Source organism: Crocuta crocuta, unplaced genomic scaffold (genome assembly GCF_008692635.1).
Source record: "Crocuta crocuta isolate KB4526 unplaced genomic scaffold, BGI_CrCroc_1.0 scaffold445, whole genome shotgun sequence".
NCBI lineage: Eukaryota > Metazoa > Chordata > Mammalia > Carnivora > Hyaenidae > Crocuta > Crocuta crocuta.
The window spans coordinates 1,379,852-1,405,179 of NW_027530847.1; the positions used below are offsets into that span (position 1 = coordinate 1,379,852).

A 25,328-nucleotide genomic window follows, 5' to 3' on the forward strand; every position below is an offset into this window, starting at 1 on the left:
GACTACAAGTCCCGGAGTGCCGCGCGAGGCCCGGTGCAGCGGCGCGGGCTGCGGAACCGCCAACTGGCGGCGTGTAGCGCTCGGAAGAGGCTGGAATTGCCGGGGCGCGCGCACCTGCAGTGGCCTGGGACGTTTGGCACCTGCTGGGACCTACTTCAGAAGGCCACGATCCTGCCAGCTGGTGTGGATCGGCCCCTTGGCCAGCTGGGTGGACCTGGACAAGTGCCCACTCCTCTCTGGGCCTCCTGTAGGGAAGGCGAGGGCAGTGGAGTCCCTCAGGCGTGGGAGAAGAGGCCTGGAGAGCGAGCCTGAGGTCGGCACTAGTCCACTCACAGGGTACTTTGAGTTCGTTACTCAGCCTCTGGGGTTACTCTCCTGGCCAACAGGGACAGTCGTGCAGAGAATCTCGAAGGCAACTTGGAATGCTTAGAAAAATCCTTGCAGTTTATCAAGTTGATAAACTGATAGTTAATATTTACCGGGAACGGGCACCACCTTCTACCTTTATTGTAGATTAATTCATTTTGTTCTTCACGACTTTTTAGGGAAGGGACTGTTTCTCATTTTATGATGAGTATACTGAGACACAGGAATAAAGATAACCTTGCTCAGGATCTTAACAGCTGCGAGGTGGTCTAGCAGGATTTGAACCGTAGGCCTTGTTTGCACACCTTTTCACTGCTGTGTATAAGTGAACACACTTGGAACAAACCTAATGAACTCAGCACGAATCTGTTCAGGCTGCTGGCAGTTTTTAAAGTAAATTCAAGACACCATTAAACCTGGAGGAAGGCATCAGTATTTATGGAGCACTTGGAGTGTATCCGCTGATTTGTGTGTGTTTACAAGATAATCTTTGAAGGTGGACTTTATCCCATGATACAGAGGAAGAAACTGAGGCACTAGTAGGATGTAGTTGCAAAGATTCTGTGGAAATAGTAGCTTATCAAGTGGACATAGTAGACCGTTGGTCCCATACAACCGAAAGCCAGAAAGGTTAAGTCAAGGTCACTTCAGTGCCTGAGCTCATACTGTGGAGAGATCAGCCAGTCAGGATTGAGAGCATTGGGTTGTGTGGAAGGAGAAAAGGCTGCATTTGGAAGTTGGGGAGCTTGGGTGGATAGGATTGGAGGAGGAAGCGCCCATCAGAAAGGGCATTTTATACCAGAACTTGCCCATATCACATCTTTTTATTTTCTTTAAGTTTATTTATTTATTTTGAGAGAGAGAGAGGGAGAGAACATGAGCAGGGAAGGTGCAGAGAGAGAAAGAATCCTAAGCAGGCTCCACACTGCTAGCACAGAGCCCCATGCAGGGCTTGAACTCATGAACCGTGAAATCATGACCCAAGCTGAAATCAAGAGTCAGATGCTTAACCGACTGAGCCACCCAGGTGCCCCCCACATCACATCTTTAATCCTCAGGGCTCATAGCAAGGTTGGAGATCATTATTTCTACTTTACAGATGAAGGAACTGAAGCTCAAAATAGGTATTGGCTCTTCCTCTTGGTTTGCCTTAGGTACATGTTCCTGAAACTTCTGTAATTCCTTTGCAACCCAGGGACCAAATAACCCAAAACTTAGAGCACTAGACCCTCTTGTGCTCTTGGAGTTGCAGGACCTATGGAAAACTCTGGGGCTGGCATGGCTGTCCTGAGGCCAGTGAGGAAGTTATTTTTAGCTAGAGGGACCTCTGGTGGCAGAGGGGATGGAGCTTCGCCGGATAGGACAGAGCCTATTGTCTGCTACTGGGGGGCCCCTCCCACGATCCTTGATCCTTGAGAAGGGCCTCTGGCTGTAGCCCTGCCCCTCTCCCGGGCCATCCCCACCACCCCCGTTGACTGGCTGTGGAACTTGGGGCAAACTCCTCTCTGGGCTCTTTCTTCATAGGTAAATGCAAATGCTGGGAGTTGGGCTAGGTTCCCATTTGTCTCTTTTTTGCCGCACCTGTCTTGTGCCAGCCACTTTCCTGGACCCTCTCTCAATCGTTTCCAACAACAGAAATGGTCAGTAGACGTTTTCAATTTCTGCGCCAGGCCCTGCAGGGCACTGGAGATACAAAGGTGACTGGAGGAGAAGTGGAGGACAGACCTGCATCTGGATAATGTCGTGGGATTCTCTCCATTTTGTGAGATCTGCGCACTTCTCCATCTGCCTGGCCACCTCCCCAGTTCTGGTCTCCCTCCTTCCTCCCTGGTCTCTTGCTCCACGGACACATGCAGCAACCAAGGGCATCTTTTCAAAAGACAGATCTGGTCATGATACTCCCCTTAAAAGTTTGGAGCTTCCCACCTCACTGGGACTAAAATCCTTACTCTTCCTCTTACTCCCTACCAGTAGAGTCACCCTGGGGAACTCTGTTACTCCAGCAAGAATACATACACCAGGTTCTTTGCTGTTTCTAGGTGTTTGTTGAGCGTCTACTCTGTGCCAGATACTATATCAGGTGCTTGAGGAGGAGCCTCCCAGGCTGAGAGAACTGCTTGAATTAAAGCCTTAGGTGGGAATGAATTTAGCTCCTCTGAAAGGAAGGTGGTGTGATTGAACAGCTGGTGAGGGAGGAAAAGGGTGGAGAGGTGGGGGGAAAGGGCTGGCAGTCAGTAGTTAGGATTTTATTCAGAGGTAAGGGGAAACCAGTGGAGATTTGTTTGTTTTTTACTTTCCTGGAAAAGTGGAGGTGATATAACTTAAATTTTAAAATGCTTCTTCCTCGGGCTTCTGTGGGAGGAATAGCATGTGGGAGCAGGGAGACCAGTGCAGAGGCTGCTTCAGTGATTCAAGGCGATGAAATGTGTTGGAACGTTGCAGATGGATTGGAAGGGAGCTAAAGGGGGAAAGAAGAATCAAGAAATCTTAAGGTTTGTGCTGGAGTGGCTGGTTGAATGATGGTTTCATTTCCTAAAATGGGAAGATTGGGGAAGTAAAAGTTTGAGAGGGAGGACAGGGAGTCCCAGGAGCTCAAACATGACCTAATAGATCTAGCTGGGCATCCAAGTAGAGATGCTGAGTAGATAAGTTCTCCCCTAAATTCAGGGGAAAAGTTTGGGCTGGAAGGAATTTGGGTAGGAGTCATGGCTGTAGGGAAGGTATTTAAAACTTGTAATGTGATGAGCTCATCTGGGAAGAGGGAGATGATGGAGCCTTGAGGGCTTCCAAACGTTAGAGTGAGTTATAGGAAGAGGTGCTTAGAAGGCAGGAAGAAAATCACAGAAGGACAGGCATGGAAGTCAAGAAAAGACAGGATTTCAGAAGGAAGGTGAAATTAGTGGGGAACAGTGCTTCAGGGAGACCGTGAACATAGATAGTTGACCATTAGATATAGAATTAGGCCAGTCTTGGAAGACCTGGGGAAGAACAGTTACACTGGAGTAGTGAGGTCTGCAAGGAGGTAAGAGTACATGGGATCATGCCCCACCCTCAAGAGACCCCTCTCTTGTACCAAAAGAATGCTTGGTGTGTAGTTACAGATGAAGAGTGGATTCCATGGTGGAAACATGAATTCTTCTGAATTCTTCTTAATGAATTGTGAAGTAAGGTCATTAGTTGATGAGGAGAGGCATTAGAGGTTTAGATAGAGTAGGAAAGAAGAATGACTTTACTATGAAAATGTACTAGGATTGTAGAGTGTCCCTTGAGATTCTTGGTCTTGGAATGGTTGTGATTTTCCTCCCGCTGGGCTCTTTGCCTTGGGTGCAGTGGAAGGTTGGGTTTAACCAGGGTGGGAGTTTTGTTGAGGAGTTCTCAGAGGAGACAGTGGAGTCTTAAACTGTGGAAGAAGTTGAGAATAGGAAGGTGGTATGGTGAGGGACTGTGGAAACCAGTAGGATTAATATGTTAGAGGTTCTGACCTGACTGGCCTTACCCTTTCCTAAAAGGGTAAGGAGGAGGGAGAGAGAATTGGAAAGGTTGGACGTGGCCAGAGGTGGTTGCTTGAATTCAAGACTTTCAAAAGAGAGTGGCATTGGTAATGGCCTGCCAAGGTGGATGGGTGGGGGTGGGGCCAGAGGTGATAGGGGAAGGGGGTTGTGTGTTGAGGCACTCTGGGAGTAAGTCCCTCCCATGGGGGAGGAATATATCATCTCTGAATGTACAGTAGTTGTACAGTAGGAGGCAGCCCGATTTAGTTTTATTTTTTGTTATTAAATTCTCTACAGTCCTTTCCCTCCCACCCACCACCTCTTTGGGTGATTGGCAGGATCCAAATTTCCCTAATGATAAAAATTACCAGGAGTCGCTACCCTCCTCCTAGACCTATTGAATCTTTTTTCCTCGGCGAGATTTACAAGTATGCCCAATGACTCTTTTATCAGGGAAGTTTGCAACCATTGACCTACAGAATGGGTTCGTGTGGCCTGGGAGAGATAGAGGGTGAGATTATTAGAAGAGTATTGAGATGGTGAGAGAAGTATCCTCCTTTTCTGTCTGAGAATTTGGACAAATTTGAAACATTTGGGGTGGCAGATAGAAGCCAAAATTAAACCCTCATTACTAATAGCATCAAAGCCAGAGGGTGTAGATTAGTATTGAAGTCCTATGATCCTGCAGAGAGAGGCCAAGAGTGTTAGTTACACAGGTGAGTGTCCTCCAAGAGGGAAGAAACATCAGTAGTGGGGAAGGAAGCAGCATTTTCATATGGTCAAGGAGATGAAGCAACTGTTGAGCCCAAGGTGTTAGATGAAGTCACTGAGAATGATGACTTGGAAGATAGAACACCAGGAGCTACAGTCTTTAGGGAATGAGGAGGTTGGTAGGTGGCAGCAGAATGGGTAGTGGAACGAATGTATGTACAGGTTGATAGCTATTTTTTAAGGGGCACTTACCTGCGTTGTAATTTTCACATACCTGTGTGGTTCTTTGATTAAATGTATTCTCCCCCAAGGCTGTGAGCCTCTCAATTTAGTGTTTTGTGTCCACAAGTGGATGAGTGAGAGTGGTAGTGCTTTGTGGTTGGTGGGATGAGGCGGCTCATGGGACTCCCTTCCATCTTGGTCCTGCAGCTGACATCAGCCTGGCCGCCTGGGGACGCAAGGCCCTGGACATTGCGGAGAATGAAATGCCGGGTCTGATGCGCATGAGGGAGATGTACTCGGCCTCCAAGCCGCTGAAGGGCGCCCGCATCGCTGGCTGCCTACACATGACCGTGGAGACAGCCGTCCTCATTGAGACCCTCGTAGCCCTGGGTGCTGAGGTGAGGCCCTCAGCTTTGGGGGGGGGGGGGGGGGGGGGGGGGGGGGGGGGGGGGGGGGGGGGGGGGGGNAGGGGAGGGAGCTGGGAAGTCTAATGTGGTGTCCTTCTGGGGCAGGGCAGAGGCTCCAAGCTTGTCACAGTGCCACCACCCTTTGTGGTGACTATTGGTAGGCATATTTTCTCCCTGACTGGGAAGATAGTTACTGAGTTCCCTCAGTTCACGTCCTCCTGACTGAGGAGCTCTGGTAGCAAAACCTGAGGGCCCACTGAGTCTTCTGAGGACTGACTGGCTCTCATTGGCCCTCCCAGGGTCAAGTGCCCGCCATGGACCAAACACAGTGCTGAAAGGGTGGTGTGCTCTGATTGTTTCAGCCTGGGTTATATGTACCAATGGCTGGCAGCTCTTTTAACCTGTCTGGGAGTTTTGCAGTAAGATGGTTTCCCAAGATGGGGCAGAGAAGAGCAGCCAAAACCAACTGAGTACACCAAGGCTCATCCCTTGGGCCTCTTATTTCAACATTCACACCCAGGGATCTGATTTTGTGGCCTTAAATACTGTCTGTATGGTGCTGACTCCCAAATATATGTATTAGCCTGGACGTCTCTCTGAAACTCAGACTTACATATCCAGCAGCTGATGTGTCAGTGCTCTCCACTTAGACATCTAGTTGACATCGCAACCTCAACATGGCCACACTCATGATTTCCTGTTCCCCTTCTCTTCCTGCAGTCTTCCTCATGTAAGTAAATGGAAACGCCAGCCTTCCAGGTTCTCTCCGTTCAAGAACCTGGGGTCATCCCTGACTCCTCATTTGCTCTCACCCCAACAACTAATCCTGCAGCAAAATCTGTCCTCCCAACCTTCAGAATGTACCCATCATCCCCTCCACTGCTACCATTGCATTTCTTGTCTGAACTTATTGCAGCTTTTTCACGTGTCTCCTTGTTCCCAGGTGGAGCCCTTCACCCTCCACATACTACCGGGTGATGTTTTAAAGCCTAAATCAGGTCTTGGCAATGCTCTGGCTCCCATCCAGTTGTCCCCAGCCTGCGGTTGAAGAGCCAGCTAGGCCTAGATCCTGAGCCTCTTCCCCCTCGATGCAGGACTTTGCTTTATCCCTGTCCAGTGACCTCAGTGCTTCTGAGCTGTCTGTGACCAGCAGCTCTGTCTTGTTGGCTGATGTAGGTGCAGTGGTCCAGCTGCAACATCTTCTCTACCCAGGACCATGCAGCGGCTGCCATTGCCAAGGCTGGCATTCCTGGTGAGTCCTCTTTGCTGCTGGGGGGATGTGGGAATGCGTGAAGGGGCTCTGCTTCTCCCTGTTTGCTTCACTGACCCCTCTGTGACCGGTTTGGCCGGGGAGAATTCTAGTCTAATGATTTCAGGAAAGAGTTGTTTTGTTCCACTATCATCTGAAACCCTATGGAATGTACTTACTGGCCCATCTCAAATCATGTAAACAGGAAGGGTGGGATCTTATGGTTGGAAACCACATGATACTGAGGAGAGGAAGTTCCTTAAAGGACGTAGATTTATTTCCAAAAGAATCAGGGAGGAATGCTGGGCAGGAAAAGAGCCTTAGAGGTCCATTGTCTCGGGCCTGACGGTCTAGCATCCTGAGGAAAGACTGTCAAGCTGCTGGAGAAACAGGCACACATCTGCCAGGGCTTGAGGAGGGGAGTAGTTAACCCTGATGGTGATTAAATAGGACATTCACAATTTCTTCTAACCAGCCGTAGGTGGAAGGGAATGGGTGGAGGAGGATCCTTCCAGACCCTGGACTGGCATGTCCTCCCCTGTTCCTCAGCCTTATTTGGTCTCCATGACCTTTTCTGGGAAAGGCCTTGTTTTCAAGACCATTGTCTGCTTTAGTCTTGGGGAGGGGCACCTGGGCCTCCTTGGTCAGGGTCATTTGTTCACAGGAGATTCTTGAGAGCCCCATACGAGTGTCCCAGTCTGGGTTGGCAGTCAGGAGTCCTGGATTCTGATGCCTGTTCTGGAATGCCCATGCTAGTAACCTAGGTACATCTTAGCTCCTCTCCGAGCTGTAAAAGATAATGATTGTAATGCCTACCTCAAAGCGTTTCAGTGAGGAAAAATTAGATGGAGTATAAGGCAGTTAGAATAATGTGTGGCACAGAGAAGGTGCTCCTTGCATAGTAGCTGCTGTTAGTCATTTTATGGCCAGGCTTAGCCTGGGACAACCTACCACAGAGACTGCTGAGCAGTGTAGAATGAATCTTGGATCTTGAATCATGGATCCACTTGAGTGTAGTTTAGTGACCCTGTAGGACCTTTATCCCAGCAGTAGGCATTGTGGGTGGGAGCCCTCGTCACTAGGTTGATGTCCCAGTTGTTGAGGCCCAGGCAGAAAGAGGTAGGGAGGGAAAGATTATTTCCAGATACCTCTATCTTGGCTTCCATCTCACTTAATCAGTACTATTGGAGGTGAGGAAATAGGCTCACAGAGGTGAAGCGATTTGCTCAGTCACATAGCTGTTGAGTGTAGAACCAGGATTTGCACTTAGGTCTATCTGATTCCAAGTTGTGTTCTTTTCATTGCCTGAGTCCTCGGAGGTGCCGGAGGTGGGAATTAGGTAGGTTCTATCGGCTCTGCTCAGGTGGTTCCCCAGAGCAGGCATCAGTGGGGAGGGCCACGCCCTGATGTGCGGTACCATTCAAACTCTAGTGTATGCCTGGAAGGGTGAAACGGATGAGGAGTACCTGTGGTGCATTGAGCAGACGCTGTACTTCAAGGACGGGCCCCTCAACATGATTCTGGATGATGGAGGTGACCTCACGAACCTCATTCACACCAAATACCCACAGCTCCTGTCAGGTAGGTAGGGCAGGTGGGTGGGCAGGGTGTTCGTGGTGTATCTGGGGCGTGCTTGCCCATGTGAAAGCAGCAGGCCTGGCAGGACTCCCACTGCCTCGAGCAGCAGATTCTGTGGAAGATAGGATGGCAGGCTCCTGCAGACATGCTGGGGCCTGGCTTCCTGATTTCTGATGGTGTGGGGCTGAGGTCGTGGGAGTGGGGCGGAAGAGGCTTGGCTGAGGTCTGGTTCAAGGGCAAGCATAGGCCAGGGCTGGGAACAACTGGGAAGGAGTCAGCTTTGTTAAAACATGGTGGGGAGGAATGTAGAGGCAGTAATGAGTGCAAAGGCCTTGAGGCACAGGAAACAGAAAGGAAGTCAGCATGGCCAAGTTCCTTCACTGGGTAGAATTGCAGGATGTGGCTGGAACTTTAATGAGACTTAACAGGCCAAGAAAGAAGAGTTTGGCTTGATCCTGAGAGCAGAGAGAAGTGATTGGATGGTATTAAAGATTTCTTTGAAAATACATATGTTAAAAATGGTTGCTGGCCCCTGTGTAGAAAATGGGTTGTGGCTGGGAAACCATTCAAGAGATGATGGTGGTGAGGACTAGGGCAGTGGCAGAGGAATGGAGAGCTTGGGATTGCTGGGAGACGGAATCCTTCAGCCTGGTGGTGGTAATGACTCCTCTTGCATGCCAGCCTGGAGGATCGGGTGACTATGGTATCAGTCACAGAGATGGGAACTCAGAAAGAGGAGCAGCTTTGGGGAGTAAAGATGAGAATTTTGGGTGAATTGAGGTGTGGGCTTTCTGAGGCTCTTGTCTCATTCCAGATGCACCCCCTTTATCCCTTGGGCAGCCTCTTCCTGGCTTTGGGCTCATTCCCTCCTCTCTTTTTCAGGCATCCGAGGCATTTCTGAAGAGACCACAACAGGGGTCCACAACCTATACAAGATGATGGCTAATGGGAAGTTGAAGGTGCCTGCCATCAATGTCAATGACTCTGTCACTAAGGTGAGTCTGTGAATCAGTGTCATGTTCAGCTGTTGGTTCCTAGTGCAGCTTAGTAGTCCTCTGAAGAAAGGTGCCTGGGAAGGCTCTAGGCTAGGGACTTGAAGCCTTTATTTGAGGGGGGTAAGGGGATGGTAACTAACTGAGGGTAATAAGTCCATTAAAGAGGAAAATAACTATATAGTGAGTTTTAGGGCTGGGCACCAAAAGCTTTAAGGTGAAGCAGGTTCTAAGCAAGTCTCTCCTAGCAGTTGATCCTTAGGGCCTTCTAGACTGGCATAGAAAGGCCAGGGAGAACATCTTGGGCTGATCAGAGCAAGGGGGATATGAGTGCATTAGCTGGTAGAGAGAAGCAATCAGCCCAAGACCCACTAGGCCAAAATGCTGAGTAGGTCTGAGGCCCAGGGGCCTTGTCTGCCCCCATCACCTCTTTGCCCCTCTTTTTTCAGAGCAAGTTTGACAACCTGTATGGCTGCCGGGAGTCTCTTCTAGATGGCATCAAGCGGGCCACAGATGTGATGATTGCAGGCAAGGTGGCTGTGGTAGCAGGCTATGGCGATGTGGGCAAAGGTTGTGCCCAGGCCCTGAGGAGTTTCGGGGCCCGTGTCATCATCACGGAGATCGACCCCATCAATGCACTGCAGGCTGCCATGGAGGGTATGATAGGGCGAGGGTTGGCTGTCAGCCACTGGGGCTAGAGAAGGGACAGGGCCACCCTGGATGACCCGTGGATACTGTCTCTGCACAGGCTATGAAGTGACCACTATGGAAGAGGCATGTCAGGAGGGCAACATATTTGTCACCACCACGGGCTGTACTGACATCATCCTTGGCCGGTAGGTGCTAGGTTGGGGGTCTCTGGAAGCGAGGGAAGGGGCAGGCTTGGGGCTGCTCTTTGTCCCTGAGTGTCTTCCATGGGTTGGTGCTCCCTGACAGGCACTTTGAGCAGATGAAAGATGATGCCATTGTGTGCAACATTGGACACTTTGATGTAGAGATTGATGTCAAGTGGCTGAACGAAAATGCTGTGGAGAAAGTGAACATCAAGCCTCAGGTGAGAAGTCTCAGCAGGGTGGACAGATGGGAGACTGCGGGGGACATGACTATGGGCTAGTCACCAAGAAGGGTAGATGAGGAGGCTCTGGCAACCTGGCAGTGGGATGGGGGAAGAAGAGGGCCCATTTTCAGGGCCACTTAAATGAAAATCTTAGAATGATACCAAGACATCCCCATTTTTTAAAACACCCAAGATGATTCTGCTGGGCAGCCATGGTTGAGCACCATTCCAACTTTTACTTAGCATGGTGGTTGAGAACATGGGATCTGTCCTTAAAATGTCCAGGCTCAAACTGCATCAACTTAACCATTTATTTATCTATCTATCTATTTAGATAAAGTTTATTTATTTTGAGAGAGCCACATGCATGTGCACCTCCCCGCCATGTGCTCACATGAGTGGGGGAGGGGCAGAGAGAGAGGGAGAGAGAGAATCCCAAGCAGGTCCCACACCATCAGCGCAGAGCCCAATGCAGGGGCTTGATCTCATGACCTATGAGATCATGGTCTGACCTGAAATCAAGAATCGGATAGATGCTAACCATCTGAGCCACCAAGGTGCCCTACAACTTAACCCTTTAGTTTCTCTTAACTTCTTTAGTTTAACTTCAGTTTCTCTATCTGTGAAATGGGGATAATAATAGTACTTCTATCATAGGGTTGTTATTAGAATCAAAAATGATAATTATACACACACACACACATAGTTTGTGTGTGTTTTTAGCCCGTGGAATTAATAATAATTATTAACCAATATTTACCGAGTACTTAGTATCTGCCAAGCCATGTGTCAGGTACTTGTTCAGTTCATTAAATTCTCACAGCAGACTGGTGAGGTCTATAGCTCAGAGTTGCTTAATAAATATTAGCTCTTACTAATTGTAAGCTCCAAGTTCTTGCTGAAGGTTGCTTTAGGACAGTCCAGGTCCTTCACAGACACTATTGGAGGCAGGAAGGCCTGCTGGACAATAGGGCAGGATGAGGCAGCAGTGGACTTTGGCAACAGTGCCCTACCAACCCTCACTGCTGCTCTGCTTACTTGCAGGTGGATCGCTACAGGCTGAAAAATGGGCGCCGTATCATCCTGTTGGCTGAGGGCCGGCTGGTCAACCTGGGCTGTGCCATGGGCCACCCCAGCTTTGTGATGAGCAACTCATTCACCAACCAGGTGCTGGCACAGATAGAGTTGTGGACTCACCCTGACAAATACCCTGTTGGGGTCCACTTCCTGCCCAAGAAGGTGGGTTTGCATCTCTGTCCTCTTAGAGGTTCTCACAGGGTCCTCCACAGGGCAGAAATCATTCTCTTCATTTAACAGAGGAGGAAACTGAGGCCCAAAGCAGGGTATGACTCCCAGAGAGTGGCTGTTGTCATCTGAAGACTTGACGAGGGTTGGAAGATCACTTCACGTCCATGTTGGCAGGTCTCAATTCCTCACCACATGGGTCTATCTGCATAGGGTTGCTTAAGTGTCCTGATGAGATGGCAACTGGCCTTCCCCTAGAGTGAATGATCCACAGGAAAGCAAAGGAGGAAGCTGCAAGTGCCTTTTAGGACCTTGTCTCCAATTCCCACGACATCTTTTCTGCTTTCTTTTGTTCATTAGGAAGTAAGCCACTCAAAGGGTGAGGAATTGGTCTTCTACCTCATGATAGGAAGGGTATTATGAGTTTACGGACAAAGAACTTAAGGATATATTTTAAAACAATCACAACCATTTTAATCTAAAAAGGAAGTCTTGGCTATATAACGGAGGAGTCTAAGATTCAGACACTGGATCTAGGGATTTATCTTTCTCTTTGCCTTGGCTGTTTTCTTCTTTACGTTTGCTTCATCTGTCAAATAGACTTACCACTGATGAGCTGAGACTGATATTCTCACTGTTTAAGATTCCTTTCCTCTTTAGGAATTGAAGAGTCTCTGTTTCTACCTGTCATAGAAAATATGTTTTGTCCATAGATATATTCCAGAGGAGCATTTGGTTAGTTGCTTGGGTTGGTGGAGGGTGAGGAAAGAGATGTAGTTGATGGTCCTATCAGGGCTAGTTTGAGGGGAGTATGTAGCATAGTTCTCTCTTGAGGAAGGGGATCTGGGCAGCCAAAAACAATACATTCACTGAGGCTGGCTGTGAGGATGGAATAAGGAAATATTTGTAACACATATGACAGATGCTCCCACAGAATACTTCTTATCTCTGTTGGTAGCTGGATGCAGGTAAGGGGTCCCGCAGCATGGCACTGATTTTAGGTCTTCCTGTGTTTTTCTCCAGCTGGATGAAGCAGTGGCTGAAGCCCACCTGGGTAAGCTGAATGTGAAGCTGACCAAGCTGACTGAGAAGCAGGCCAAGTACCTAGGCTTGTCCCGTGAAGGCCCTTTCAAGCCTGATCATTACCGCTACTGAGAAGTAGTCCTGTTGTTTACCTTATAACTGCTGGCTTTGCTGGGGTCACACTTCTCTTTCTCAAGAGCAAATGGCACCAACTTTGGAATAGGTTTGTTAATGTCCCCCATTGACTCCCTGGGGCTGGTCACTCAGTCTTTAACCTCTACTGCATCCCTCATACTGCTCCAAGTGTGGCATGGTGAATTAAGAAGCCCCTTCTGGAGGCACCTGGGTGGTTCAGTCGGTTAAGCGTGTGACTTCGGCTCAGGTTATGATCTCAACTGTTCGTGGGTTCGAGCCCTGAGTTGGGCTCTGTGCTGACAGCTCAGAGCCTGGAGCCTGCTTCAGATTTTGTATCTCTATCTCTCTCTGACCCTCCACTGCTCATGCTATCTCTCCCTATCCCTGTCTCTCTCTCAGAAATAAATAAAAACATTTTTTAAAAAATTTAAGAAGCCCCTTCTGAAGCCCTGGTCATGATAGAGGTACACAGGGAGCCATGAGCTCAGGGGTTTTGGAACTGCTCTCTCAGTCAGTCCTTACTTAGGTTGGAAGTTGGCAGCGGTGGTCACAAAGCCCATGCACTTTTCCATCTAGACCCTCCCCTGGCCTATGGCCTTTATACCCATGTTCTCATTTACTGGTTCCTCAGCCCATGACCAATGAGAATGAACTATATCAAAGGGCAGGGAGGAACTATTGGCAGTTTGTCCCTGAGAGCCTGGCTTAGTGCTGGGCATTCTGTTGTTCAAGAGGTTTCTCAGAACAACGAGGTCAGTACTTTCAGTTCCTATTTTACAGAGGTTAGAATACAGTGTTACAGGATGACCAAAAAAGGACAAGAAAAGTGACAGCCAGAAGTTGAGAGGGGCCAGAGAATCATAAATGTAGGCAGAGATCTGCCACCTCTTTGTAACATGATGGTTCCTATCACGACCTTGGATCAAAAAAATTAATTTGGTTTATAATGTTAGAACAAGAAGGTGGGTAAATAAAAAATTTGGTGCCTAAAAGAATTTTGAGTCTTTATTATATAGGTAATCCACAGCCAACAACATATGGCATGAGTAAGGAGTTATAATAGTTCTGTGCTGATGACGGTGAGGGGTCATCTGCAGTGTGGGATGATAAAGGCTACAGGCAAACTCTTGGGCTTGGAAGAATGGGTAAAGTGAAGAGAGAACTCTGTTTCTTCAAGTGTGTCTCTTATAAAAAGCACGTTTTTTAATCTAAAGACTATCATTTAATTTCATAAGTGAATTTAGCCCACTTATGTTTATTGTAACCTCTATTCATATTTTTTCCTCTACCTTATATTTTTCTGTTCCAATTCATATTTCCTTTTCTTCCCATTTACACTTTGGGTTGATCCAGTGCTCCTTGGTGTATGTGAGAGGTGAGGAGGGACTATTATTTTTGAGCACCTACTGGATGCTGGGTGTTTTGTAGTTGGTTTTCTTTATTCTCACAACAAGCATAGTAATAATGTTACCCTAATCTTAGAGATAGGAAAGACACCTCTATGAGTTTCCACTCCTAAGTTTATAAGAGGTCACATATAGGAAATTGAGTTCCTTCCTATTTGCCTAAATAGTCATATATTGAACTTTGTGCTGGTCTTGGAAATCAAACCAAAACAAGAACCCACCTGGAATGGGTAACCGGAGAGTATTCTAAGGGTCATCCACTGGATGGAGGGCCTGTTGTGGATATCGGGATGTTTGAGACCTGACCTTGGCCTTTTGGGATCTTGAGCTAGAGGGAGATCCACACACAAGACAGCTCTGCCATCTCCTGACACTTCTCTTTTTCTACCCAGCTTTAGAGTTCAGTCCCTGGCAGCAGTAGGAGAAAAGCAGCAGGGAAGAGGTGATGCTTGAAATGGATTTTGAAAGAGGTGATAATTTTTAATAGGAGGAATTGAAGGCAAAGGTATTCTAGGCAGAAGAACAGCTTAAGCAAGAGTGAGTTGCAGGGAGGGGGTAGGGAAGAGTTGTTTGCCTATAGTATAGTGGGAGATGTGAGGTAAAGGACTAGAAAGGTGGCCTAGGGGACAAGAAGAATAGGCCTTAAACACTAAAATGAGACCTCTGGTTTTAATCCTAAAGCTGCACAGACTCCCAAAGTGTCCCTATTTGAACATTCCACAAATGTGGCTTGTTCATTTTTGTATTTTTGGCCTCTGGCTATGAGGTGGTATTATTCCCCATGTTACTAATGAGGACAGGTTCAGAGAGGCCAAGTGGCCTGACCCAAGATCACCTAACAATATATTACATGCATATATGAAATGACTCCACCGTAAATAATTTAATGAATTTTGGTACTTCAACGATTACCAGTAACAAGTGACATAGAACCCACTTCTCAACTGATCATGATACCAGTGGTCAAAACAATCCCATTACCATGCCCACTACTGTCTCTTGCATACCTAAGTGTGTGTCAGGCATTGTGCTTTGTAAGTGCTTATTTATTCCTCATGATAACCTGGTCGGAGCTTGAATTTCTGTTTTATAGATCAGGAAACAGGCTCTGAGAAGGGCCGTGAAAGTGAGCTGGCTTTTGTAGTAGATAGGATTCTGAGTTCCCCATCCAAGCCCAATCCCTACCCACAGGCCCAGGTTTACGAGGGTCACTGAAAGGCAAGACTTCCACCAGAAAGTGCTTCCTGTATCCCCCACCTCAGCAACTTGCCATGGTAGTTTTGGGACGATAACTTCTCAGTGGAAAAAAGGGGCAGGCCACTGTTCATCTGAGCCAGAAAGGTTAAACACTTAAGGTCATATGCCATTCACTCTGCTCCCTCTAAGATGCTACTGCCTGTGTAGTAAGCGCACTTCCAACCCTCAAATCTGTCTCCTTCCAGACATAGGAAATACCTTTCCAGATGTTCCCTCCTGGGAGACCCCATGCAGTCCCCTACCTCCTGTCCTCTGTGAGTTCTGGTTTCTGTTATTCAGGCCCTTTTTCCTTTCCCTTTTCTCTTTGGAGATGTCCTGTCCGTTCCTCTTAAAAAAAAACAAAAAACAAAAAAGACAACACTGTGGTATAATGTGTCTTTCAACATTTTCATTCATTAAGATACAAATGTTTGTATACTTATACATAGAAGCATGTGGGAATGGCCTCAGGTAAACTCCATAAAACTACACTGTGTATTAAAAAAAAAACAAAAAACCCAAAACCAAAAAACAACCCTCTCCTTTCACATCTGGTCTCAGCTTTACCTGATCTATCACATGTGTGACACTGACCAGGTACCCAAAATGAAAAATGATGTGTTTCCATGCCACACTCCTGATGTCTGGGCTCCACCATCAAAGCTTCATGGGGAAAAGAAGGAATTGGCTAAGGGTTCTGTAGTATCTCTAGCCTGGCTATCGCTGTAATTTTTCCCCCCAGGAAAGGAAGAAAGGAGGTTAAGGCCCTTCAGAGGGGGTGGGGGTTGTGAAGCAGTGAGCTGGGCTTTGAAAGGAGACATGGGTCTGCTGTTAACCCCCATGTTAGTTGGGGCAGTGACAGAAGTATCTGCTTCATGTGGCTGTTTTGAGGATCAAATGATGTAACATGTATGAAGAGTTTCATGTCAAGTTTTAAGTGCTGTGTCAAGCAAAGTGGGTGTGAGGGAGCTGTTTTTGAGGGCAGAGAATTTAGAATACTTGGGAAATGAGACAATGCTTTAGAAAAGTAATAGGATCTTAGAACTAGGAAGGATCTTAGAGCAACTATAGAGTCAAATCCACCATTTGTATATGGACATATGGAGGCCCAGGGAGAGTAAGTGACACACAATGTCATCCTGTAGATCCAGGTGTTGTCCAGCTTGCCTCTAGGATACCAGGCCCCTCTGCCCCCATCCGTGTGGTGGGAGAGCCTGCTAGGCTAGAGTTGCTGGCATACTTATCAAGTCCTGGTGGGGACAAGTAATGAGCTTGGAAGGGTCATGGGGGCCTGTTGATACCAGTGAGAAGTATAGGAGGCAGCAGGCAGGGGTCACTTCTTTGGGGAGGCCTGGATTTTCAGGAAACCTCATGTATCCAGATTCTTTTTCCAGAGGCCTGCTCAGGACTACTCCAAGGGACAAGACTAGGAAACCTATTTGAAGTGATGGAGGGAGCCAGGGAAGCTGATGTGATCCAGGCCTTGTCAGTCAGCTTCAACCAGTTCCTCATCTGTCAACTCTCCAGACTGGCTCAAGGATAGGTTCATGGCTCAAGTAGATCCAAACTCAACTGCAGGGCTCTTTAGGACTTTTACTAGAAATCTGGTGTGGTGCAATGTAGAAAATTGCCGAACAGTGACCACAGGAGCTTATCATGGGCTGCTTAGACCCATATTCCCCCAGGACAGCTGGCTTCCTCTCCTAGGCCGGGGGAGTTACAATCTCACAAGAGGCCCAAAGGTCTCCAAGTGCTAGGCAGTGGGCTTTTTCTGACAACTCCCATAAATATAGTTGGTACCCAAATCTACCCTGCACATCACCCTAATGGTCTGCCTGCACTCACACTTGTTCTCATACTTCCCCTATTTCCAGGAAGAGAAATAAGTAGGTGGGAGCATAGGCCTACAGTGTATCCAGCAGAATGCCCTGCCTCAGCATGTCTGTCCACGGGGATCTCTGCCTGCTCTTCTACTAATTGCTGACTTATGTGTAACCCCACTAATGCCTGTTCCTTAACCCAGTGGTCAGCAAGCTTAGTGTGCATCAGAACCACCTAGAGGGCTTGTTAAAACACAGGTTGCTGGGTCCACCCCCAGAACTTCTGATTCAGTAGGTCTGGGATTGGGCCCTATAATCTGCATTTCTATCAAGTCTCCAGGTGATGCCTACACTGTATGCTATATAGTAGTCATTGTACAATTTGCCTCTGTGCCTATTGCACAGCAGATAGCAGCTGGATGGAGAAGAGGAGTGCTCTTCAATGGGGCTACCAGGATTGGCAGGAATGTGAACCCAGACCTGCTACTTTGCCCCCACGAGGGGAAGCCTACCTGAGGGTGACACCACACAGAAGTGGGAGACAGTGACACATTCCAGAGGACCTGCATCTAGGCTTTATACTAACTAGAAATACCTTCTGGACTTTTTTAGTGATGTGAACAATAGCAAAGTTCCCTTTTTCTTTTGGCCTGTTGGAACTAGGTTGCTGTCCCTGCCAATTTCAAGAGTCCTCCTGAGGTGGAGAAGACAGATATGGCACCAGGTTGTAGGAAAATTTTAAAAATGGGAAAAGGCCTTGGGGCTGAGTCAGCTGTAAAGTGTTGGCTCTAGGCAGATAGAATCTCCTATGCCTGGCTTTCAGTGGCCTAGTGATTAAGGTGGGCTGGAGGTGAATCAGCAGAGAGGTGTGAAGTCTAGGCACAATACTTAGCGTTTCCGAGCCCCAGTACGCTTATTTGCAACAATACCTACCTCAAGAAGTGAATTTGGGAACCTTGGTATCAACCAGGCATGAAGTAGCTGCTCAATCAATAGTCACTGTTGGTGTGATACTATGATAATTGCAGATCACAGGGCCTCAGTCTGTGGCAAAAGTCAGGAAACAAGCTAAGAGGCATCCTGGGGAAAGGGGGCATGTCTCAGACCCTCCAGACGTGTTGGCAAGTGCAGGGGTTCCGTGATTCTGGCTTGGGTGCAACTACTGAAAATTACTTGGGGTATTGGGCCTTCAGAGGCAGGGGCAGGTGGAGTGGTGCTCTGTCAGATGGAGATCAACTAATTACCAAATCACTTAAGACTGGTAAATGGGCTGCTTTGGGATTCCCAAGGGGCAGCTCTTGGCTCATCAGTGAATTGACCCTTTCCCCTCATCAAATCCCCTCCCCCTTTATTTCCCAGTTCCCCAGGTACAGCACTCTGTCTCCTCCCCCCAGGTCCCATCTCTATTTTTCCTTTGCAACCTCTGACATGCATACATTTGCAGATTTCCGGGTGTTGATAGATACTGAGATAAACAGAGAAAACAAAAGAAAGAATAATAAAGTAGGCAGGAAGAAATTAAGAAAGCAATCCCCATTGGCAATTGCATCAAAAAAAATAAAATTTCTAGGGATAAACTTAACCAAGGAGATGAAAGGACTGTACTCTGAAAACTATAAAACATTGATGAAAGAAAGTGAAGATGACACAAATAAATGGGAAGTATTCCACGCTCATGGACTAGAAGAACAAATATTGTCAAAATGTCCATACTACCCAAAGGAATCTACAGATTTAATGCAATCCCTATCAAAACACCAATAGCACAGCACTAGAACAAGCAATCTTAAAATTAGTATGGAACCACAAAAGACCCCAAATAGCCAAAGCAATTTGGAAAACAAACAAACACAAACAAACAAAACTGGAGGTATCACAATCCCTGATTTCAAGATATATACTACTGGTACTGGCACAAAAAATAGACCCCCCCCCAAAAAAAAATCAATGGAACAGAATAAAGAGCCCAGGAATAAACCCATTATTATATGGTCAATTTTCAACAAAGCAAGCAAGAAAATGCAATGAAAAACAGTCCCCAACAAAGGTGTTGGAAAAACTGGAGAGCTATGTGCAAAAGAATGAAGCTGGACCACTTTCTAACACCATACACACAAATAAACTATAAATGGAGTAAGGACCTCAATGTGAAACCTAAAACCATAAAAAATCTAGAAGAGAACACAGGCAATAATTGCTCTGGCATTAGCCATACCAACATTTTTTAGGTATGTCTCCTGAGGCAGAGAAACAAAAGCAGAAATAAACAATTGGGACATCAAAATAAAAAAGCTGCATAGCAAACCACAAAAACTAAGAGACAATCTATTGAATGGGAGAAGATATTTGCAAATGACATATCCAGTAAAAGGTTAATATAAAATATAAAAAGAACTGGGGTGTCTGGGTAGCTCAGTCAGTTCAATGTCTGACTTGATTTCGGTTCAGGTGATGATCTCATGGCTCATGGGTTCAAGCCCCACATCAGGCTATGTGCTGACAGTGTGGAACCTGCTTGGATTTCTGTCTCCCTCTCTCTCTGTCCCTCCCCAGCTCCCACACATGTATGCTCTATTTCTTTCAAAAATAAATATTAAAGGGGCGCCTGGGTGGCTCAGTCGGTTAAGCGTCCGACTTCGGCTCAGGTCATGATCTCACGGTTCGTGGGTTCGAGCCCTGCATCGGGCTCTGTGCTGACAGCTAGCTCACAGCCTAGAGCCTGCTTCAGATTCTGTATCTCCCTCTCTCTCTGACCCTCCCCTGCTCACGCGGTCTCTCTCTCTCAGAAATAAACATTAAAAAAATTTTTTAAAGGAAAAATATTAAATATATATATATGTATATATAATATAATTCACAAAGCAATTCAGTCATTAAAAACAAAAACTTGGGGCACCTGGGTGGCTTAGTGGGTTAAGCACCTGACTTCATGATCTCCTGGTTTGTGGGTTTGAGTCCTACATGAGGCTCTATGCTGACAGCTCAGAGTCTGGAGCCTGCTTCAGATTCTGTGTCTCCCTCTCTCGCTCTCTGCCTCTCTCCCTCTCATGCTCTGTCTCTCTCTCTCTCAAGGATAAATAAACACTAAGAAAAAAAAGTTTTCAAATAAACATTTAAAAACCCACCAAATATATAAAGAACTACAACTCAACACCAAAATAAACCCAATCCAATTTAAAAAATGGGCAGAAGACATGAACAGACACATGAACAGATGCTCAATACCACTCATCAGGAAAATCCAAATCAAAACCACAAGGAGATTATCACCTCACACCTGTCAGAATGGTTCAAATCAAAAACACAAGAAACAAGTGTTGGCAAGGATGTAGAAAAAAAGGAACACGTACACTTTCAGTAGGACTGCAAAGTGTGCAGCCACTGTGGAAAACAGTATAGAGGTTCCTCAAAAAATTCAACATAGGGGTGCCTGGGTGGCTCAGTCGGTTAAGTGTCTGGCTTTGGATTAGATCACAATCTCATGGTTTCTGGGTTTGAGCCCTGCCTTGGGATCTGTGCTGACTGCTCAGAGTCTGGAGCCTGCTTGGGATTCTGTGTCTCCCTCTCTCTTTGCCCCTCCCCCACTTGCGTCTCGCTCTAGCTCTCTGTCTCAAAAATATAAATTTTAAAAGATTCAACATAGAAGGGGTGCCTGGGTGGCTCAGTCGGTTAAGCAGCCAACTTTGGTTCAGGTCATGATCTCATAGTTCATGGGTTCAAGCCCTGCTCCGGCTCTGTGCTGACAGGTCAGAGCCTACTTTGGGTCCTCTGTCTCCCTCTCTCTACCCCGACCCCACTCACGCTCTCTCAAAAAATAAATAAACATTTAAAAAAAAATCCTATTGCTGAGTAGCCAAAGACTACGAAAACACTAATTCAAAAGGACATTGCACCCCTATATTTAATGCAGCATTATTCACAATAGCCAAATTATGGAATCAGCCCAAGTGTTCATCAATAATGAGCAAAGGAGTGGGGTTCAATATGGTGGAGAAGGGGGGCTCTGTACTTCCTACCTGCATCTCAAACAAAGAAGGGCTGAAGCCAAAGGACTCTGAACCCCAAGAGTCTGGGAAGAAAGGAGATGGAGTCTACTAGGAAGACAGCCTCATAGGTGTGTGATTGCCAACTGGGGGAGGTAAAAACAGCTGGGACACAGAGGTGCTGAGGGGACGGGTCCCCTTCTACAGAGAGACAAAGGGAAGAGAAAGAGCGGCTGGGGAAACGTAGGACTGTATCCGGACAAGAGAAAAACCTCAGACTGGGTCAGAGAGGGATTCTATCATCCCATCTCTAATTGCAAGGCTTTCTTTGCACTGGGGCTGTTGCCCTGTTCCCGCACCTGGGGACAACAGGAGTCCCCTCTGGGTTTGATGGTACCTCAGGGGTGCAGTCGGCATCAGGAGGAACCGGTCTCCTGCTCTGAAGTACTATGGCTCGCGGGATTACATTTCAGGTGGCAGCATTAACGTGCAGGGAGTGGGAGCTTGGAACACGGCTGGGTGTGGGGCATACAAGACGGCCCACCTTGTCTATGCTTCCTGCACAGTGAGGACTGATCCAAAGGAGTGATTTGGGACACCTGGTCCGTGGAGAAGGGACTAGGGGGTCGCCATTTTTCTCCTCACAACCACCAAAGTGAGGCTTCAGGGATTGGCCCATGGGGCCAATATCAGCTGTGGTTATAATTTCATGGTTCGTGAAATCAAGCCCTGCACTGGGCTCTGAGCTGACAGCACAGAGCCTGCTTGGGATTCTCTCTCTCCTCTCTTTCTGCACTTTCCCCCACTGACGTGCACTCTCTTTCTCTCTCAAAATAAACAAATACTTAATTTAGTAGGAAATTTAGGTTCCAACATCTCCTCGGCATTCAGAGAATTATATTCCATTGTCTCAACTATGCATGATTATCATGACTACCAACTGGAATTTAACTATTCACATTGACCATAAAGTTCAGGCCCCCCAATAGAAGTTACTTAATCTTAGAAATTTCTGCATAAGAGAACAATTAAAAAATAATTGTTGTAGAATCGATAACCTACTGGACAGAGCATGGAGTGATATTAGAAACATTATTGTAAAGTATTCTTCTGAGTTGATGGAGTCTCTTTCACAATTAGACACCTCCAGACCACCAGGTTGTGACAATATAGGACAATGCAAACTTTCATTATTAAGACTTAGGGGGTTAAAGCTTATTAGCATATGACACATATTCTGTACCACCAAAAATACATTATAACACAGCACTTCTGGCACCGCATACATCCTTATGGATTCATGGATATTTACTACCCAAAGAGATAATATTTCAGTGGTCTAATAACATGTATTATACACGGCATGAACTGGAAATCAATGCTAATCTTTTCCCTTTAACAAGAGCATCCATCAGAAACTTACTTTTGGACATGGGACACTTTCACTGTCCCATAATTTGTGCCAATAACTTCTCAGAGGCCACATTCCTTAATCATATAGAATGAATGATACCATCTATCATCACCATAGACAATGACTGTGTTAAAATATTGTAAGCTGGGGTGCCTGGGTGGCTCAGTTGGTTAAAGTGTCCGACTTTGACTCAGGTCATGATCTTGCACTTTGTGAGTTCAAGCCCTGCATCAGGCTCTGTGCTGACTGACAGCTCAGAACCTGGAGCCTGCTTCTGATTCTGTGTCTCCCTCGCTCTCTGCCCCTCCTCTGCTCACACTGTCTCTCTCTCTCTCTCTCTCTCTCAAAAATAAATAAACATTTAAAAATATATATTGTTCCAGGTTAATGTAACATTTAGCAACATTACCAAAATGGGTACCTTTGTCTCATAATATTCATATAAAATTTTTTTTCAACATCTTATCAGACTAAAGTAACAGAAATACCTTGGATAAAAATTAACAAAATTGATACATTTCTAAATGAAAATTTAGAAAGGCTCAAAGCAGCCCATAAAACCTCGACTAACAAGCTAACCCACTTTAAACACGCTTCACAGGTCACTCATGTGGCCTCAGGAGTCATTAACACCAACTTGGCTGCACTGAACAAAAAAATACAAAACATATACAATAAATGTTCCTTTCTAGAGTTATTAACAAAACTCTTCAAACATGTGATTTGTTCTGGCTCATGGCCTGACTGTACCCCTTTAAAATACTTAAAGGGATTATTTCTCTATACATGTTTGGGAATTCATTAAGGAAATCTTCTCTTGCTTTTAGCTATTATTTTTGTTATATATCTTATTAGACATGCTATTAAAATGTTATGTACCCTCAGGTTTAAGAAGGAAAAATCACAAAAAGACTATGATTAACCATACCTTCACCATTCTTTTCTAGATGTGCCAAGAGCCTTTGTTCAAGATTCCATGTGTATTTTCAACTTTTATCTGCCTTTAGTTGGCAATATTCTTTTTTTAAATGTTTTTTTAAAACCTATTTTTGAGACAGAGAGACAGAGCATGAGAGGGGGAGAGGCAGAGAGAGAGGGAGACACAAAATCCGAAGCAGGCTCCAGGCTCTGAGCTGGCTGTCAGCACAGAGCCTGACGGCGGGCTCGAACCCATGAACGTGAGATCATGACCTGAGCCAAAGTTGGATGCTTAACCGACTGAGCCACCCAGGCACCCCAACAGTATGATTCTTATTTCTTTTATTTGACTGCATTGTTGATTTGTTAACTTACCTTAATTCCATTTAGATTTAGACTTTCTCCTCTCTTTTTGACTTAATTCTTATTAGATGTGACTTTAAGTTGGAGTTTTAAAATGTAATCCTTACTTAATTTTGCTTTATTTGATTCTGTTTAATGTATCTAACTTGTTTACATTTGACATGATCTTTGTTTTATGATGTCAACTGACATTTCATATGATTTGAGATTTATTTTTTATTCTGATTGAAAACATGATTGAATGATTTGGATTTACCTTCTTTCACATTTGAAAACTCGTACTGCTGACTTGGTTTAAGATTTACCTGATTCCTGCATGACCCTCAGAGATTTGTCATGAGCAATCACGGGGTGGAATGTAAAGAGAAAGATAGAGTTGTTTATGTTAAGCAGGAGCCTGTGTCAAACACGCAACTGTCAAGCAATGATGCAAGCCGCTAAGGGCCTTTCAGCTAAGACCAGATATCTCGGAGATCAGCACCAGCTTTTGACACATTCAGGAGTTGTAACCAACAGAAACAGAGGAGGTCAGCAAAGGCCTAAGACTAATTAAATCCCTTTTAAAAAGAGAATTTTTTGCAGTAAGCTGTCAGACTCCTCAGACACTGACCTCTCTATGTCTGAACACTTCAAAACGGCAGCCGGAGGCTCTGCCTGATTGATCTGTGGAAAGAACACAGATCCTTCACAGCTTGAACATGATAAGCAATAAGTGCCAAGAGCTGACCCAGACAAGACTGAGGCCTTATCCCAGCTGCGTGCTCACAGATTGGTTCCGTAGCTTCCTCCCCATTCCGCTCTACATTGTTTATTGTGTGACTTGTCTTTTGCTTTGCCTGACATATAAAAAGCCAAGTTAAACATGTTGTGAAATGTCATTGAATTTTGAAACCTGAATCTGCTTTATAATTATGTTAACCTTGCTTAATGACTGAATAAAGCTGACATCGTGGAAAGACACAACTGGTGTGTGCGCCTTCACAGCCAGCTCCGGACGGGCAGCTTCGTTTGCTCCCAAGTAGGGGGCAGCACTTTTCTCCAACGAACAAGCGCTTAAGGGGAGTGCAGCCGTAGGACCAGAGTAATCGGGTTTCACAGACCCCAGGAGTTAGAGCATGCGCGGTCCAGGTCTTCCTCAGCGAAGGGAACTCGAGGAACGGAAAAGGATCTCTGGAGTCCTTTAAAGAAACAGCCACACAGGGGCGCCTGGGTGGCTTAGTCGGTTAAGTGTCCGACTTTCGCTTAGGTCGTGATCTCGCGGTTCGTGGGTTCGGGCCCCGCGTCAGGCTCTGTGCTGACTGACAGCTCGGAGCCTGGAGCCCGTTTCAGTCTGTGACTCCCTCTCTCTCTGACCCTCCCCGGCTCACACTGTCTCTCTCTCTCTCCTAGAAATAAATAAAACATTAAAAAAAAGAAGAAAAAAAGAAACAGCCACACAGCTTGGAGCAACTTACATATATTTGGATTTTAATCTCCAAGCCAAGCCAAGCGTCTTTGAAGCCAAGTCTCCTTGAAGCCCCGCCTCCTGAAAGCTCCTTCCCAAACTAAGTAGCTACGCCGCGCCTCGTCCTAGGAAGCCACACCTGTTAGAAATCACCCACCTCAGGAAGAGCGCCCCCCCCACCCCCACTTCCCCACCGAGAGCCCCGCTCTACCCCTCCCTGCTGGCGCCCTGCCCCTCTCCGCTGGCCTGGAGGCGGGGGCCCTCAGCA

The 25,328-nt window shown here is 46.4% G+C and overlaps 2 protein-coding genes across 2 annotated transcripts in view; one reads left to right on the forward strand and one right to left on the reverse strand.

Moving 5' to 3' along the window:
- AHCY (adenosylhomocysteinase) overlaps window positions 1–12,910 on the forward strand; it is a 13,428-nt gene extending 518 nt beyond the window's left edge. The window contains exons 2-10 of the mRNA XM_077769307.1: window positions 4,998–5,188; window positions 6,374–6,449; window positions 7,878–8,027; window positions 8,907–9,019; window positions 9,466–9,673; window positions 9,765–9,852; window positions 9,953–10,070; window positions 11,118–11,312; window positions 12,342–12,910. Coding sequence (XP_077625433.1) covers window positions 4,998–5,188; window positions 6,374–6,449; window positions 7,878–8,027; window positions 8,907–9,019; window positions 9,466–9,673; window positions 9,765–9,852; window positions 9,953–10,070; window positions 11,118–11,312; window positions 12,342–12,473 — 1,271 coding nt within the window. The 3' untranslated portion in view covers window positions 12,474–12,910. The remainder of the gene's footprint in view (window positions 1–4,997; window positions 5,189–6,373; window positions 6,450–7,877; window positions 8,028–8,906; window positions 9,020–9,465; window positions 9,674–9,764; window positions 9,853–9,952; window positions 10,071–11,117; window positions 11,313–12,341) is intronic.
- A 1,499-nt stretch (window positions 12,911–14,409) lies between these two features.
- The window catches only part of ASIP (agouti signaling protein), a 142,009-nt gene continuing 131,090 nt past the window's right edge, over window positions 14,410–25,328 (reverse strand). Inside the window, exons 7-8 of the mRNA XM_077769368.1 lie at window positions 15,382–15,466; window positions 14,410–14,501 (exon numbers count right to left, since the gene is read on the reverse strand). Of these exons, the coding sequence (XP_077625494.1) occupies window positions 14,410–14,501; window positions 15,382–15,466 (177 nt within the window). The remainder of the gene's footprint in view (window positions 14,502–15,381; window positions 15,467–25,328) is intronic.